The sequence below is a fragment of the Barbus barbus genome (assembly GCF_936440315.1).
Source record: "Barbus barbus genome assembly, chromosome: 6".
Classification (NCBI taxonomy): domain Eukaryota; kingdom Metazoa; phylum Chordata; class Actinopteri; order Cypriniformes; family Cyprinidae; genus Barbus; species Barbus barbus.
The window spans coordinates 4,258,690-4,277,227 of NC_136734.1; the positions used below are offsets into that span (position 1 = coordinate 4,258,690).

Here is an 18,538-nt window from a genome sequence, read left to right on the forward strand (position 1 = left end):
CAACAACTGTTCAAACACTACTCCTTCAGTAACTAGTCCACTAGTAACTTGTAGTAAAAATCTGCAGTAAAACAAGCTATAAAGGGGAGACTGGAGCAAGTTTTGAGTGCAGAGTCCAATTACATAAATGTCTGATTTCTCAAACATTACATTTATTTATTTATTTCAATTGTATATTATTTTATTTCGTTTTTTTATTGTAAGTTTATAGTATTAATATTTATTATTTTATTTTAAATAACTAAAAATCTTTTACTCCAGGCAGCTCCGCTGTAGTTGCTCATGTCGTGCATCAGAGGGCAGCACAGACTCATGCTTCTGTCTCTCTGACATCTGTAATGCCTCTTCGGGGCAGCAGCTGTTTCGGCACATTCCTGAACAGACAGCTCCAGAATTTTTGCATTTAGTCAGGGGGGATGCAAGACCTAACAGGGCTTATTGGTAGTCTGTGGAAGCACACAGGATTGCTTGGGAAGTCTCAACAAGACTCAAATGTCAACAAGACTATTTATTTTTATTATTATTATTATTAAAACATTAGTTTTTCATCCATGCAGTATTATTTAGGTTAGAACAACCTCATTTATCTTTTTTTATTATTATTAATTTCCACATAAATAACAGTTCTAATGGTTAAGTCAGATAACATGAGATATATGGAACATAAGTGTTGCATGTTTCATATTTAAAAGACAACAAATTCAGCTGGTCATTACGCCAAAAAAAAAAAAAAAAGAAGCAAAACAACCAACCAAAAAAACAAAACAGTATGATACAAGACAACATATGTTGTATGTATGCATATGTTATAAACTGAATTATAGTGCTCAGCCCCCCCCCCCCCCCCCCCCCCCAAAAAAAAAAACTGAACATAAATTTCCAGACATTCATTGAGTTGTCATGTTTTCACACGCTTATAAAACACCAATTTAATTCAAACTTTAGGTCTGAATAACCTGGTTTAATTTCTTTAAGTTAATTTCCACTTAAATAACAGTTCTAATGGTTCAGTCAATTAATCAGATAATAGGGAATATCTGGAATATATGTTTTGCATGTTTCAAATTTATATGATAAAGTCAGTCATTATGGTAAAAATAACAGAATGATACAAAACAAAAAGTTTGTTGAATGCATATTCTGTAGACCGAATTAGTGCTCACACCCCCAAAACAGAAATGCCCAGATATTCATTGAGCTGTCATATTTTCACACAAAATCTATCACACTTAAAAACATCGTAACTGACAGGAAGTGCTTTGTCACTGTGGCCTCCTGACCTCTTCATCCTCAAAACAAACCGGTTTTGGCTGAATGACCATTACCGTGACATGTGAAAGTGACGAAGTATTTGGGAAAGGCCTCTCTTAAACAACGCTGGAGTGATGTAACATGATTTCCTCTCCTCTGTTGGCCAGCGTGAAGGAGAGAGAGGCAGAGGAAGTGAGCACTCGGGCAGAGCTGTGACAACACAGGAAATACTAAGAGTGTTGATCTTGGAGGGAGAGTTTGGAAAACACATTGAGGATTGCGCAGGGATTCTTCACTTTTCTGTAACATCACTATATAAAATGATTTGTGAGTTTTTCTATGAAATGAAGGGCTTTTGCATTTGAATAGGTGATTTTTTAAAGTAAACGTTTGCCTTGACACATATAACCTGAGATTTGATCACAAAAAGTTGTAAATATTTTAACCATATTGGCCAGGAAAACAAGCCACTTGTTGGGTATGTTGTCACATTAAATGGGCTAAATTATTGTAATAGTAACTGGTATTAAATAGCACTTGTTATTATAAGCTAAACAGTAAAACAATTTTGGAACCCAAAACAATTTATGACCAAACTGAAGTATTTATTTGTTTGTTTATTTATTTGTTAGTTATTTATTTTACAATAATTTACAAATAAATTGTATTGTGGTTTCTTTTTTAAATACTTGTTCTTTTTTATTTTACTTTCCTTTTATACCCCTCATATTTGTTTTGATGTATAAGATTATTTCATTTTAACTCATCTATTTTTTTCTTTTTACTTACTTTTATTTTTTTTTGTTTTTACTTTTATTTATTTACTTTGTTTATTTGTTTGTAAGTTGTTTTTTTTTACGAAAAATTACACATAGATTGCACTGTGGTTTCTTCTTTAAATACTTTTTTATTTTATTTTCCTTTCATGTCCCTCATATTTGTTTTAATGTATAACCTTATTTCATTTTAACTGATCTATTATTTTCTTTCATTTTAATCTATCTATCTATCTGTATCAGTACTTTGAATCTCTGTGTATGATATGTGCTAGAAAAATAAACTTGCCTTGCAGTGCCTTTCTTAATCTAAATTAATAATAATAATAAACGTTTACAATTTTATGGACATGATATATAAAAATCCTGTTTAATTAAACATTTTCTTTTTTTATTTAATTTGATGGATCAAGTGTCAATGGAAAACATTTTATCTTATCCATCTTTTTTAATTTGTATATCGAGATGGATGTCGAAAGTTCTCCAGGTCCCCAAAACACCCTCAGGACCCAGAGGGTTAACAGACCAGTTTACTGCAGTAAATGCATCTCCTTGATTTATTTTTAATGATCTAATAAATCTAACACTTCACTGATCACAATAGAATAAGTTTGTTCATAACAACTCTTTCTATAATTTTTTTAATTTGACATACACCTTCCAGGCATTCACCTGCCAACTCCTCATACTTGGTCCTCTTTCATTCAAATGCCTCTTCCATCCGGTCTTCCCAGGGCACAGTCAATTCCATTAAAACCACCTGCCTTGATGATTCTGAAAATAGGACCATATCAGGCCTAAGTGTGGTCGTGGCGATGGTTTCTGGGAATCTGAGCTGCCTTCCCAGGTCGACCTTTAGCTGCCAGTCACGTGCTGTTGCTAGAAGTCCCCCTGCTGAGTTCCTGCTCCTTTGTGGTTGCTCTCCCGCCTTAACAAATGTGATTATATGCTGTGCTGGCTGCTGGTGCTCGCTGAGAGAGATTCCGGTGCTGATAGTTCCAGCAATTACCCTTAGCACCTGGTCATGGCGCCACCGATAACATCCCTCTCCCAGCACCTTAGGGCAGCAGCTTAGTATGTGCTCCAGGGATCCTCTTTTTTGGCACAGGAGACATGCAGGGGTGTCTTTCAAGCCCCATGAGAAGAGGCTAGTTGGATTGGGGAGTACATATAGGGCTATGCTGGTGATACTGCGCGGCAGTATAATAGTTTATATGATCATATTTACCGCCATGGCCCAGATATAATAGAAAGCTATGATAGTTATGATTTTGTAAGAGCACTTTTTCAACAAAGGGGAGAAGATGCTGGTAAAATTCCTTGCAGGTATGAGCAACAAAGTTTCATGACAGTTCAGTTTGCAACATTTACCTGTAAACCTGTATAACTATCCAAGATTGCGGCGCGATCAGACGTAGCGGCTGCTCCGGGTCCCAAAGACGGTGCTTTTATGTCTTTTAATGTCATCTGTTCGTCTCCAAATAGTGTCAGTTTACTGCTAACTCATAAGGAAATCACCCCAAAAGTCATCTATGATCGCCAAAGTCTTTTGGATATCAGCAACGCATACAAACAACAACTCTTGCCGGCAGCTACTGAGAAGCTACGAGGCCTTTGTTTACTGCTGAAGCCGGACCTCGATACCGCAGCCTCGCCTACTGACGCTACCCCGCACAGGGCAGCGTCGCAAGCGATGTGAGAGAGGACGGAAGCGCGGTAAGCGCGGAGGTATACGAGCTAGACTAAGAGCTAACCCCACAAGACCGGCTCTCCAACACTCATGCTCTCAAACGACAACATCCCAGACTCCGCCATTCAGCAGCACGGGCTAACCAGCTACCGAGCGGATAGAGATTCATCACTATCTGGTAAGACCCACGGAGGTGGCTTGTGTGTGTATATCAACAAAGACTGGTGTAACAATGCAATGTTATTATCAAAACACTGTTCATCGCTGGTGGAGTTTATGTTTGTGAAGTGTCGACCGTTCTATCTGCCGCGGGAGTTCGCGGTCATTGTTATCGTCGCGGTTTACATCCCCCTGTGTGTAAACCCTTAGGACGCGCTTCGTGAACTGTATAGCGCCATCAGTGAACAACAAACAAATAACTAGGGCTGGTCCGAATACCATTTTTTGAGCTTCGAAGCTTCGATAGGAATCAACACAGAATATTCGAAGCTTCGGAGGGAGGGGCTGAACATATTCTTCTCTCTAATAAAGGCAGGAATCTCTGTGCATCTGTCTGCCTGTTTGCATTTTTATTGTGTCGAGAAACGTTCATCCAATGAATTCACGCGTGGCAGGTGTGTTGCTGCGGACCCAAGGGAGTGCAGTGTTGCATTTTGGTGCAATATGGACATGCGACACGTTCATAATTAATAAACATTTAATAAACTAACAGAGCGAGCCAGAAGCGAACCAGCCATTTCTAGGCCTGGAAAAGTTTAGTAAAAGTAGTGGAATTTTATTTGACAAATCTCTGTATAATAGAATTATATTTAATCAGGTCCTGCATTTGTGTGTAGGCCTATATCGCATAGTTTTACTCATTCCCGCAGCTTTTGAGTTTATAATGAGGGAAATTCTTGCAAACATTTATTAAATATAGCATGTAGGTTAGATGAGTAAATAAATCCACACAAAATATCAGATTAAATCAGTCATTTGAAAACAGCGTGAGTGATTCAGATGGACCGCGTCTTCTCTCTTTCACTCTCGTTGTGGTCTCAAAGCGGCTTCATATCGGCGCATCTCGTCTGCACTACAAGAGCTACAGCACGCTGACCCAAGACTTTCGCTCGCATCTCGGGACAGTTGACAGAAAGAAAACGCATGCATCGCATTCGGTTTTGTGATAGCAGAGGGTCCGTTCACATGTCGCGTACAAGGCTGTACCCCGCCCCCACCTCGGGTACTCGGACCACATCATGCTAATCCCAGCATATAGACCACTTCTTAAACTCGCCAAACCGGTTCAAAAGCAGATCACAGTATGGCCAGACAATGCCACCTCAGCACTACAGGACTGATTTCAGTGCACAGACTGAAACATGTTTAAAGATGCAGCCAGCTACAACAACCACATAGACCTGCATGAGTACACTGAAACTGTGACTGCTTACATCAAAAAGTGCGCTGATGATGTGACAGTCACCAAGACCATCACCACACGTGCAAACCAGAAGCCATGGATGACAGCAGAGGTTCATGGGCTGCTAAAGACCAGAGATGAAGCATTCAGATCAGGAGATAAAGCAGCCCTCAAAACAGCAAGAGCCAATCTGTCCTGTGGCATCAAAAATGCAAAACGGTCATATGCTGAAAAAAATCAACAATCACTTCACAGACAGCAGACACACACGGAGCCATTCAGACCAACACTGACTACAAGCCCCCACCACAGGCCTGTGATGAGGATACACCCCTCCCCGATGCACTCAACCATTTTTATTCCCAGTCTGAAATGCAGAATGACACACCTGCACAAAAACTGCCCACACCTCCCAACGACTGGGCGCTCTGTCTGTCTCCAGCCGACGTAAGGAAGACCCTATCTAGGATTAACCCACGCAAGGCTGCGGGTCCTGACAACATATCTGGCCGTGTTCTGAGAGACTGTGCTGCACAGCTGACAGATGTCCTAACAGATATCTTCAACACTTCGCTGAGCCAGGCAGTCGTCCCCACATGTCTCAAATCCACGACAATCATACCGGTACCAAAGGAATCACCTGTGTCCTGTCTCAATGACTACCGTCCCATAGCACTGACTCCAATCATGATGAAGTGCTTTGAGAGGCTAGTCATGCACAACATCAAAACCAGCCTCCCCAACACACTAGTTTGCATACCGTCCAAACTGCTCTACGGACGATGCAATTTCCTCCACCCTCCATCTGGCTCTTACCCACCTAGAAAATAAAGACTCCTATGTTAGAATGCTGTTCATTGACTTCAGCTCGGCATTCAACACAATAATCCCACAACAGCTCATAAATAAACTAAACCTGCTGGGCCTTAAAGATTCCCTGTGTAATTGGATCCTGGACTTTCTAACCGGAAGACCACAGTCAGTCCGTGTCGGCCATAACACCTCGAGCACTGAGCACAGGTGCCCCACCAGGGTGTGTGTTCAGCCCGCTGCTCTTCACACTGCTGACCCACGACTGCACTGCCAAGTTCAGCTCCAACCACATCATTAAGTTTGCTGATGACACAACAGTGGTAGGTCTCATCAGCAACAATGATGAAACGCACTACAGAGAGGAAGTGGCACAGCTGGCTGAGTGGCACAGCTGTCCCTCAATGTGGAGAAGACAAAGGAGGTTCTGATGGACTTCAGGAGAAACTCCATTGACCACCCCCCACTGACCATCGACAGCTCGACTGTGGAGAGAGTCAGCAGCACTAAATTCCTGGGGGTGCACATCACAGAGGATCTCACCTGGACTACCAACACCATGCCACTCTCCAAAAAGGCACAACAGCACCTACACTTTCTCCGCCGGCTGAAAAGAGCAAGTCTCCCTCCACCCATCCTCACCACATTCTACAGAGGCACCATTGAGAGTGTGCTGACCAGCTGCATCACTGTCTGGTATGGGAACTGCAGTGCTGCTGACCGCAAGACCCTCCCGCGGACAGTGAACACAGCTGCAAAGATCATCCTGGACATTTTCCTTACACGATGCTCCAGCAAAACCAACAGCATCATGAAGGACTCCACCCATCCCTTCCACAGTCTCTTCCAGCTCCTACCATCAGGAAGATGGTACCGGAGCATCAGAGCCCGCTCCGCCAGAATGCTCAACAGCTTTTTCCCCCAGGCTGTGAGAGCCCTGAACTCAAATCACCCCTACCTCCTGAAACATGGACCATTTTTAGTTTGCATTGGGTAAATATTTATGTGAAGAATTCGTATAGTTTGTATTTTTTATCTTTTATTTTTTTTTAGTTTGTATAGGGTAAATACTTATTTAATATATAGTATACTTATAGTTAAAATCTGTCAGTAGGTTAGTTGTGTGTAGGTTTATAGTGTTTTTTACTTCATTGTTGTATAGCTCTATTTATGTAGCACCGTGGTCCTGCGAGGCACGACATTTCGTTCCACTGTATGTCCTCACATGTAGCGTAATGACAATAAAGCTCAACTTGACTTGACTTGACTTGACTAAACTCGCTATGATTCATTCTTCTGAAGAAACATATAAAACAAGATCACAATCGCCCTATATTTAGCGTGACATTTTCACTCCGCCACCAGACATCTGGAATACATTGTTACGGTGATCTACAGCTCGTGGAGTGTGGTCTTTACTCTCTTCTAGGTACCAGACTGTTTGTTTTTTAGGATCAAGACGAGAGATGATAGGTATGATTTTAGAGACTGTGTAAATGTTCAACAAGCTCAAGGTAAAGTCTTATTTGAAAAACAGTTTTCAGTGATTTTCTCACATGATCCGTTTCTACTGTTTTGAAAACAGAAGGTTAAGAAACACTTGTGTAGATCAGGTTCTGGGTTCTTCTTCTTTTTTATTATTAAACAGTCAAAAACTCTGTATATCATTTTTACACAAAAAAGGACCCATTCTGAAACGTGAAAAGGACTGCTGATTATTTATGGATTGATGATTGATGATATTTAATTGTATGGATCTATTAATGTTTTCATGCAATTTAGACAGACAATGACTTTAATATATTTATTTGAAAATTAAAATGTATCATTTGATTTTATGATATGGGACGTAAAGTCAAAATTGCCTAGTTGGTGAAGACTATAATAATAATGATAACAATGATAATAAAAACAACAACAAGAATAATAATAACAATAATCATTATTATGATTAAAACAAGACATATTAAATATAATATATTAAATTGTCATGGTCAATGTGATGTAACGTGAAGAGACCCATTGGAAATCTTGTGACAACAAGACCATTATATCATACAGGAAATGACATCACATAACATCACTATATAGTTTTTCTGTGGCTCTTTTATAGTTTTTTGTAATTCACCTTGTTTTTCTTTTTTTTTTTTTTTTGTTCCATCTGATGAGTATGGCGAATAAAAATCTTTTTAACTCATCAAAGTGATTATTGTGACACAATTATATTATGATCTTTGTTGTGTTGTTGTGTTAGAGTCCCATAGCAACAGTCATGACAGATCCATGATTATCAGGTGTACAATCTGTAATCGATGACATGGGTGAAAGGTTTCCTCTTTGCCACCCACTCGTAGATGACATTCTGTCTTTCTATAGCTATCTCTTCAGCACACAGGCTCAGATTGGTAGGGGTTCAGGCATGCCCATGCAGACACATTCACCCTTATATAATTCCTGCTGGTTCAAACCAGCCCAGGGAAACAGCCCAGCAGGATAGACATCTGCCAAACCGGTTTATTCCTGCCCTACCTCCAGATGATGGTGAGATGTTATAAGTGTATAATTAGAGAAGAAATCATTCTTCACAAGAGCAGACATGAAAGTTCTGAATGAACCCAGAAAATATAAGCTGCCACCTATCAACCGTCCATGAACAGTCTAGGAACCACCTAGAGCATCTTAGCAACTATCCCAGAATAGCCTGGAAACCGTATATCGTGGCAGTGAATTCTGCGCTTGCAGTCAAGCAATATTTTCTTCAGAAAATCTAAGCTTGTGGATCTGTCTTATAACGTATCTCTTTTCATGTGCTTCTTTTTCTGTTTAAATGTCTTTCTTGTTCTCTCACATTCCTAAAAAGATCCCAAACCTCGTGGCCTAATGGTTAGAGAGTTGGACTCGTAATCCAAAGGTTGTGGGTTCGAGTCTCGGGCCGGCAGGGATTGTAGGTGGGGGGAGTGAATGTCCAGTGCTCTCTCCACCCTCAATACCACGACTGAGGTGCCCTTGAGCAAGGCACCGAACCCCCAACTGCTCCCTGGGCACCGCAGCATAAATGGCTGCCCACTGCTCCGGGTGTGTGTTCACGGTGTGTGTGTGTTCGCTGCTGTGTGTGTGTGTGTGTTCACTGCTGTGTGTGTGCACGTTGGATGGGTTAAATGCAGAGCAAGAATTCCGAGTATGGGTCAACATACTTGGCCGTATGTCACTTGAAAAAAATACTCTTAGAAAAAAAGGTTCTACGGGGTTCTATATAGAACCCTAGGGTTCTTTACTCAACTCCAAAGAACCCTTTATGCCAAAAAGGTTCTATATACGGAGAAAGAACCCTTTTGATTGGACGAGACATCTGTCAATCAAGGTGTATCTCACGGCAATTCATACGTATTTTACGAGGTGGCTAATTCGTACGAATTCATACGATCTCACTCGTATGATTTAGTACAATTTGTCTAAAACCCAGTGACGGGTACGTTTAGTGGTGGGGTTAGGTGTAGGTCATTGAAATTCATACGAATTGGCAACTCGTAAAATACGTATGATTAAGCAAAAATCGTATGAATTTGTATGAGTGAGGTCGTACGAATTTGTACGACTTAGCCACCTCGTAAAATATGTACGAACTGCCGTGAGATCGGGCTGCATTTTTAACATGAATCCCTAAAATATATTGATAAAAACTGTTGTGAATTGATTAATAATGCTGGCGAGAGTTCATGTTATAGCTTAACGTAATATTTTGTTTTGCCCTGTAGATTGTATTGGACCTATACGTAACGTTATAGGAAAAGATGAAACAAATATCCCTTTCACACAGTAATACCAGTAAATTTCAGTAAAATTTCCGGAACGACTTTAACGGTAAATTCAAAAATGCGCTGTTCACACAGGCAATGACATTCCGGAGTGATGGATCCGGCACGTGGTTAGAGGAGGGAGAGGTTAGGGAGCATTCAGCTGATCACATTGATGGGCCAGTTGAAGTGATTAACAAAGTGCATCAGTTGCTTTTATTAGGGTTCGTACATGAAAAACCTGAAATAGCCATTACATTTTGAAACAGCAATTTCTAGGCCTGGGGGAAAAAATTTTATTTCACAAATCTCTGTAATAGAGTCTTAATGAATCATGTCCAGAATTTCGTGGGGGATTGTGTGTATATTACATAGTTTTACTAATCTCCGCAGCTTTCATGTTTATAATGAGGGAAATTCCTGCAAACACTTATTCAAGATAGCAAGTAGGTTATATGAGTAAATAAATCCACACAAAGTAGCAGATTAAATCAGTCATTTGAAAACAGCATGAGTGATTCAGCTGGACCGCGTCTTCTCTCTTTCACTCTATCAAAGCAGCTTCACATCAGCGCATCTCGTCTGCAACGAGCTGCTGCACACCAATCCAAGACTTTCGCTTGCATTTCAGGACAGTTGACAAAATTGTCACTTGCTTGATCGGGTCATTGTTGCATCGTCACTAAAATGTAACTGATGAGACACAAGTTGAACTTTTTGGAAGGTGTGTGTCCCATTACATCTGGCGTAAAAGTAACACAGCGTTTCAGAAAAAGAACATCATACCAACAGTAAATTGTTATGCTTATGGATATTTCAGTTTTTCTAGTGATAAATTAGCTATATGAGCAGTTTAAGTCTTAAAATTTAATTAAAATAAAACAAAAATGAAATCTAAAGAATGATCCCATGATGGGAACCCCTAAAGGGTTCTATATGGTACCTTTTAGGGGTTCCATATATGAAGCGTCTGATAGAACCTTTTCTTCTAAGAGATTTGTGTTGGAGAGTCAAGGTTTTTTAAAATAAATAATTAGAAAACAATATAGAATAGAAATAGAATAGGGAGTGCTAGTGTCAGAGGGTCATGTTTTTTTATAACAAATGAAAGAAAATGAGTAGATAGAATGGAAGAGGAATTGAGAACACTAGTGTTAGAGTGTCAAGGTTTTTATAATAAAAAAAATAAACCGTGTAGAAAGAATATATAGAATGGAGACTGCTAGTGCTAGAGGGTCAAGATTTTGTGTGTGTGTGTGTATGTATGTATGTATATATATATATATATATATACATTATAAGTAAAAGAAAACAAGTAGCTAGAATAGAGAGTGTTAGTGTTAGAGGATCAGGTTTAACATGATAACATGCATGACACTAAAATAAAATGCAATAAAACATTACTTTAACAATGTAAGATGCAACATACTGTAAAACCCTAATACACATAACTGGTAAAAAAAAAACAAAAAAAACAAGAAAACTTCAAATATGAAGTGTCATAGACGGAATATCAATTTGCAGTTTTTCATTGCAAATTAAAAAATTACTACCCCCCCACCCCCCAAAAAACCTGTAAAATTACACGAAAATCTTGTTCTGTGTGTGTGTGGGAGAGGAAGAAAGAGACAGTGGTGAATGAAAGCATGACAGAAATTCTCACACACACCTTTCACAGATGATTTCAGTCTTTATGCTACACCTGAAACTCAGGTTGTGGTTGTATCTTTAGTCTCAGTGGTTTTAATGCAACTGTAAAAAATGATGACACAAAGAATTAAGAAACCTTACGCAACACAGCGCAGCTCTGAAAAATCATGATTACGTCAGTTTCCTTCCTGTGTGCTCCTTTGCCTAAACTGATTTAAATGACTTATTCACATGCAATTTTGGGACTCACCCCATTCTACGTTTGCTTTGTCATAGGCATTCATCCGGAATGATTTCACTCATTCAGTTTATAGCTTACTCAGATTCCTATCACCTTCCTTTTTAAACCTTATCATTTCCTTAAGTTTTCTCATTCTTTACATGTCTAGAACAACAGTTACATTCATAACACCTGATGTGAGTGTTATATCAGTTCACACACGTTACTCCAGAATTACATTAACATTACTCTGCATTTTGACCATTCCATCAGCATGAAGCAATATTCTCATTCTTCTCCTATTAGCCATCTTCAGACCTCAGAGTAATTTCAATAATGCCATGCATGCCATTGAAAACAGCACGAGTGCATACATGTACATATTACAACACCAAATGATGCATTAACAGCACAATTCACACAGCAGTGGTTTCAGCACAAGCAATAGAATATTGCTGATGCTGAGTAATAGGATTGCTAAGAAATTATAGTCAAAAGCTTCAGGAATGATTTTTTAAAAGAAGTCTCTTATGCTCACAGAGGATGCATTTACAGAGGATGCATATCACAAATACTGTAAAAACCACAATATTGTGAAATATTATTCCTTTTTAAATAACAGTTTACTAATTTCATACATTTTTAAATATTATTTATTCCTGTGACACAAAGCTGAATTTTCAGCATCATTACATACTGCATACTGCATAACAGCATTTAGCTACCTGTTGTCTGCAGCGTTGTGTTCTTTTCTCAGCATCGATCATATGTAACACTGCAAGTTATCACCGGAGATTCAGTCAGATTTTCATGCTCTTTCGTTCATTCTAATAATTCGTTTACATTCCATCTCCGTCATCACGAAACCCACGACATGCAACAAAAACAGCTCCGATCACAGCATTCTGATTTTGGAAATGCCGCTAATAATGACATTGTTGCTGGCCAATTCAGAGTTCCTGTTACCAGGAAAACGGCATGAGGGGGTAATGCTGGCTAGTTTCCAGAACTAAGTTCCTAGAACTATGCGGAGCGAAAGCGCCTTATGGGGGCTTTCGCACCAGATTAACCTTTTCATATTTCCTACAACTACTGGTGGAAGTACCTGCTTTTTCCATGTTCGCACCACAGGAACAAGGAATGCTTAGTTCCAGGAAATCCATTTTGGGGAACTTTTTTAGCTCCTACTTCAGAGTAGGGCATTGGTCTCAAACTCAGTTCCTGGAGGGCCACAGCTCTGTACAGTTTTGCTCCAACCCTAATCAAACACACCTGATCCAGCTAATCAAGCTTTTCAGGATTACTAGAAACTTCCAAGCAGGTGTGAGTTGTGGCTGGTTGGAGCTAAACTCTGCAGAGCTGTGGCCCTCCAGGAATTGAGTTTGAGACCACTGGAGTAGGGTCTAAATCAGTTCTATAGGAACTATCAGTGACTTATCTGAGCTAAGGCTGTCTGAGAGAATTGTTCACTCTGAAATAATGGATTTATGAATGTGAATGATCAAGTTATCTAACCAATTCCACTGTTCATAGTCAGAGAATAACTCAGCCATATCACCCTGCAGCCCAAGACCGGTTGCCCACTGAAGCTAAGCAGGGTTGAGCCTGGTCAGTACCTGGATGGGAGACCTCCGGTGAAAACTGGGTTGCTGTTGGAAGAGGTGTTAGTGAGGCCAGCAGGGGGTGCTCACCCTGCGGTCTGTGTGGGTCCTAACGCCCCGGTATAGTGATGGGGACACTATACTGTCAAAAAGCACCGTCTTTCGGATGAGACGTTAAACCGAGGTCCTGACTCTCTGTGGTCATTAAAAATCCCATGGCACTTCTCGTAAAGAGTAGGGGTGTAACCCCGGTGTCCTGGCCAAATTCCCTCTACTGGCCCTTGTCTATCATGGCCTCCTAATAATCCCTATACACTTGATTGGCTCTATCACTCTCTCTCCTCTGCACCTGTATCTGGTGTGTGGTGAGCGCACTGGCGCCGTTGTCCTGTGGCTGCCGTCGCATCATCCAAGTGGATGCTGCACACTGGTGGTGGTTGAGGAGAGACCCCCCCCACATGATTGTAAAGCGCTTTGGGTGTACAGCAATACACAATAAAGCGCTATATAAATGCATCATTCATTCATTCAAAACTGTGCTTCTTAAGAAAAATATCTAGTGAAAATTAAGTGCAGTACACTTTTCAAAAATTAAGGTTCAAAAAGTTTTACAGAGATGCCATGGAAGAAACATTTTTGGTTCTCCAAAGAACCTTTTAGTTAACAATTTTTAAAAGAACCTGAAGAATAAAATCTAAATAACCTTTTTACACTAAAAATAACCTTTTGTGGAACGGAAAGAGGTTCTTCATGCAACCATAGATGTCAATAAAAAACCTAATAAGTGCAACTGCAGAAACCTCATGATAAACCATTTTGACTTAAAAGTCTGCAAAAATATTACTGATTGTGCCAAACATTTAATATGATTACAGCGTTTTCATTAAAAAAGGATGAACTTTTGCACACAAGATTTATGAGATTGTATTTTGCTAAAAATGCTTAACCATTCACATTCAGAAACATGATTTATATTGGATGTTGCCAGATTTTGTTTATGTGCTCCAAGTTATCTCTACACATTCGGACTAACCGGAAATGACAATTTGGCATGGAGTTGAGGCTAAACACGTGCAGGTTAGAGCTAGAGCTCTAGAAGATCACCCGTGGCCTTTCTGCAGTGTGTCTTTGTGAGTATACAGGTATGTGTCAAGGTACGGTTTGGACTTTTTGTCGGTCTTTGATCAAGCCCCAGCAGGCCGGACACACCTTGGCCACAGGAGGAATTCTCCTTTTCTCTTCTTTTCTTAGCACGGTATCTTTTTTCATGTTGTAGCTCTTGGGTTTCAAGGCAGTAGGCGGGATTCATTCAGAGCAAGTGGTGCCATTTGACTCACGGCTCTGGAATGCCAGCTCACAGACACAAACAGACAGAGACGGCAGGGATGAAAGGACAAAACAAGGAAAACCAAGAGGTTTGCGTGCACGGGGAGAGCGTGTGTTTGGTTTGTGGGAGTTCAAATGTAAACCATATCATCTATTTAAATCTGTGAAAGTAAATGGATTTTTTTATGCCCATTGAGGAAGTGCATCGGGGAATCTCCCACAAGGCTTCCTTGTGGGCTGCTGGCCACAGTTTCCGCCAGGGTCATACACTTGTAAACACAAATATGACAGAGTTGGGATATGTGTTTGTGTCTAATAATATTCTAGAGGAAATTTCAGAGAATTGACATCAATAGTCATGTATAAGGCCCAGGATGTGTAAGAAACCTTTTAAACAATCACACCAAAAACATAATTTAGTCTTTAAAGCACACAAAGACCTTTTTAAGCAACTTTAAAACAATATAAAAATCTAATATTCCAGGCAGCTGCTCTATTGTACCTCACACATTTTTATCTTTATATTGCTCATAATATTCATTACTGGTGTTAAAATGATGGTGAATATCTCTGGGACTCAACATAAAAACTTGCACAGCCATGACATCCTGTTATGACTGAAACAATGCAATAATGCCACTTTTTGATTTTTACAGTTTACCACATTACTGTCCCATGTAGTAATACAGATTTTTTTCCTAAGCAGTAAAGATTGATTATGGAGAATAAAACAATGCATCATCTATGATCGGTTGACTTGATTTTCAATTACTTTTGATGATCTGGTCTTTCCCCTAATTTATTTTTCTGTAATATCCATCTCCAAATTAAGGTATGATGCATTAGATTGACAAAGCACTGTATTTTCCCTTAAAACCACTCATTATGTCTTTTTTTAGGAATGTGTCAGTGATGTTTGGTTAATGATACGTTCTAAAAAAGTAACATATCAAGTTGTTACTTCAATGAGTTATTTAGGCATGATCTTATAAATTAACATTCATTAGTGTAACCGAAAGAAGCCAGAGTGATTCAGTCAAATGAAATAATAATAATTAGAACTGTGTTTTTAGAGTTCGCCACATTTTAAAGTGACCTTCATGCAAAACATTTGAAGAATGACACAAAACATTATTATGATCATTGCAGCTTTATTCATTATATGAACATTATTGTACCTCACACATTTTCACCTTCATAATGCTCATAATAATTATTACTAGTGTTAATATGATGATTATCTCTTAAACTCTAACAGTAAATTAGAAAAGTAAAAGTAATTAGCAAAGTATTTCTGCTCTAATATTTAAATCAAATCCACAAATACAGTTTTTTTAAAGAGTCATATTATTGTAAGTGTTCATGCATGCACAACACATGTAATAAATCATATTTTTTTCATATTTCTTGTTTGAGTATTGTACTTTTAGACGTGGCACTGAGAAATCACAGTATTTTGAACCAAGTTTGTGAGACCGCAGCTCATTCTAATAATATTACAAGACAATGAAAAAGTAAATAAGAATTGTAGATGCAAATGTCAGTTTATTTTCACAAGACAATAGAACATAAATAAGCAAATAACAATAAATAAATAACATTAAATAAATAGCTACAACAAATATTTCTTCATACATAAAAATCTTCAATGTGAGATTCAAGTAATGCTGCAAGCGGCAAGGTGTACTTGTGAGGCTACACTTCAAGTGAAACATTTTCAAGTAAATCTAAATGAGCCGTTCAAGTTTCATTCCATTATAAAGTTTCTTCGTCATTCAAGTCCATCGGATGTCTCCTCAGCTTGTGTTTTCCATCACTTCATCCCGCTCTGTGGAGTCAAGCTGGGTTCTCCAGGCACGACTTGGGTGCCACAGAGGGCTGTTTTTCTTCTCCAAGAAGGTTCAGTGAACTTGATTAGTTCACAAACTTGATTCTGAGTTCATTCAGTTCTCTGTGCCAAGTCTATGGTACACTGGGTAGAGAAGGGCCACCACGTATCCATTCCTCCTGCTCTGCTGGTAGAACGTGTTGATGTCCTCCTCCCAGCTTAAGCTCGGGCATGTAGTGTTCAGAAACCAGGAGCTCTCCTTCTCCTCGCTGCTAGACTGGAGCTGCTGATGAGACATAAGGCTGAAGTCCTCAGAACAGCTGCCCATCATTTCTCTGGCTTGCTCCTCAGCAGACTGGAAGGGGAGAACACTGCACGAAGTTGCATCGGTGAAGGTCGGTCCTTCACTCTGCGTGGTCTCGACGGATCCCTCCTCCGTGTAGATCTGCATGAAGACCACCAGGCACAGGACGAGCAGCCAGCGCTTGGCAGGGCTCTTCTCGGCCGGCGGCAGATATTTGCGCACTTTGGAGGGGTACATGACGCGGGTGTTCCTCTTGCGCGGGCGGTGCGCGGCTCCGCGGGGAGGGAACGCCGGCTGCTGCGGCTCCGGGATCCGCTCGAAGGTGAAGATCTCCGGCTCGGTGTTGCGCGGCATCATCGGTCTGAAATCAAACTGCGTCTGCGGCTGGAAGAACGCGTTTGTCGGCAGAGAGAAGCCCAGGCTGTCTGATCTGGTGTACATTGTTAGTTCAGGTCAGTTCCAGTAGCCTATGCGTTAGTTGCTCTGTGTCTCTCCTTCTCAAAAGTGACTTCTCGAACTTCAGCGTGAGGTTTATATATTTTGCTTTTAAGAGACGCCCATAAGAAAAGCCACACCTTCGGGAGAGACGGAAAATACATGGTTTTAGCCAAAAATTCCAACGCTTTACATTAATATATGAGCTCAACAAACGTCAATAGCTAAGTATGCTTGACTTCAGATAGTTCAGTAGAAAATAAAAAAAGGCTATATAAAAGCAAAAAGATACATTTGGCAAATGATATATTCATTTTAAAACCAAAAATCATAGGATCACACTGCGTTAGATTTTAAGTACTTTTATTTATTTTTGTATTTACATACTTAGCCTACTTAGGCTTACTTACTTAGGCTACTTATTGTTTGATTGATTTAAAAAAAAAAAATCTCCCATGTATTTTTATTTTATTATTTTTCATGCATGAATTAGCCTATATATATTTATAGTATAATTTATATAATTAAATAAATAAAGGTAATCTAAATTAAACTCATTATATAGGCCCTACATAATGAGTTTAAGTTCGCTTACCTTTATTTATTTATTTATATATATATATATATATATATATATATATATATTTTTTTTTTTTTTTTTTTTTTTTTATAAACGTCTGTTAAATTATGTATGCAAAAGTAGAGTTAGGCCTACTTTTTTGTCTGTTTTTTTTTTTTTTTTTTTTTTTTTGAGAATTGACCTGCATAGGCAATTTCTTATTTGACACCACACTTAGACTAGCTGAACATTTTTTTAAATAGGCTAATATCTAAATTTAAATATTGGGGGGAAAAAGTTTTATAATGTCTTCCTCGCATAACTTGCATATTCGAGAAGTAAAAATCTCACTCTAACATCAAATCAATCTTCGGTTATTAAAATATTCTAAAACCCTGTCGAAAACTATATATTAATCAATAATGGTATATTACATAATAATTATAATTAAATATATCATATGTCTGAATAATTGTATAATTATATATGACATGACATAATGTCATCCCCCATTGATTTTGGAGGATAAAAGTTTTGCAAAAACTAAATATATTTCAAATAAATAAATACATAGGCTACATACATACATGCATAAAAAAAGAGAAAATTCTTTAGCAATACAGTACAAGGGCAAAAAAATATTTTTGGAGATAACTTCCTTTTCTTTCATTTTTGGAAAATTACACCTACGCTTTTCTGTCTTTTAGGCCTCATTTGAATTTATTCAATTCAAAAGGTGTATTCAATTCATCTTTGAAACAGCATTTTAAATGTATTTTTTGAATAACTTAATAGAGCATCACATCATTGACCCGAATGCACACAGATTAATATTTTATTTTTTATGTTGCATTAGTGTGTGTACTTCCACATAAATTAAATGCAATTTTAT

At 38.9% G+C, this 18,538-nt stretch overlaps 1 protein-coding gene across 1 annotated transcript; it reads right to left on the minus strand.

Moving 5' to 3' along the window:
- Positions 1 to 15,662: 15,662 nt before the first annotated feature.
- On the minus strand, positions 15,663 to 17,158 carry LOC306871312 (uncharacterized protein). Its single transcript, XM_079419130.1, has one exon. It carries the CDS (start codon positions 17,091 to 17,093, stop codon positions 16,464 to 16,466), a length of 630 nt encoding a protein of 209 aa, XP_079275256.1. The 5' UTR covers positions 17,094 to 17,158; the 3' UTR covers positions 15,663 to 16,463.
- Between the last annotated feature and the right edge of the window lie 1,380 nt (positions 17,159 to 18,538).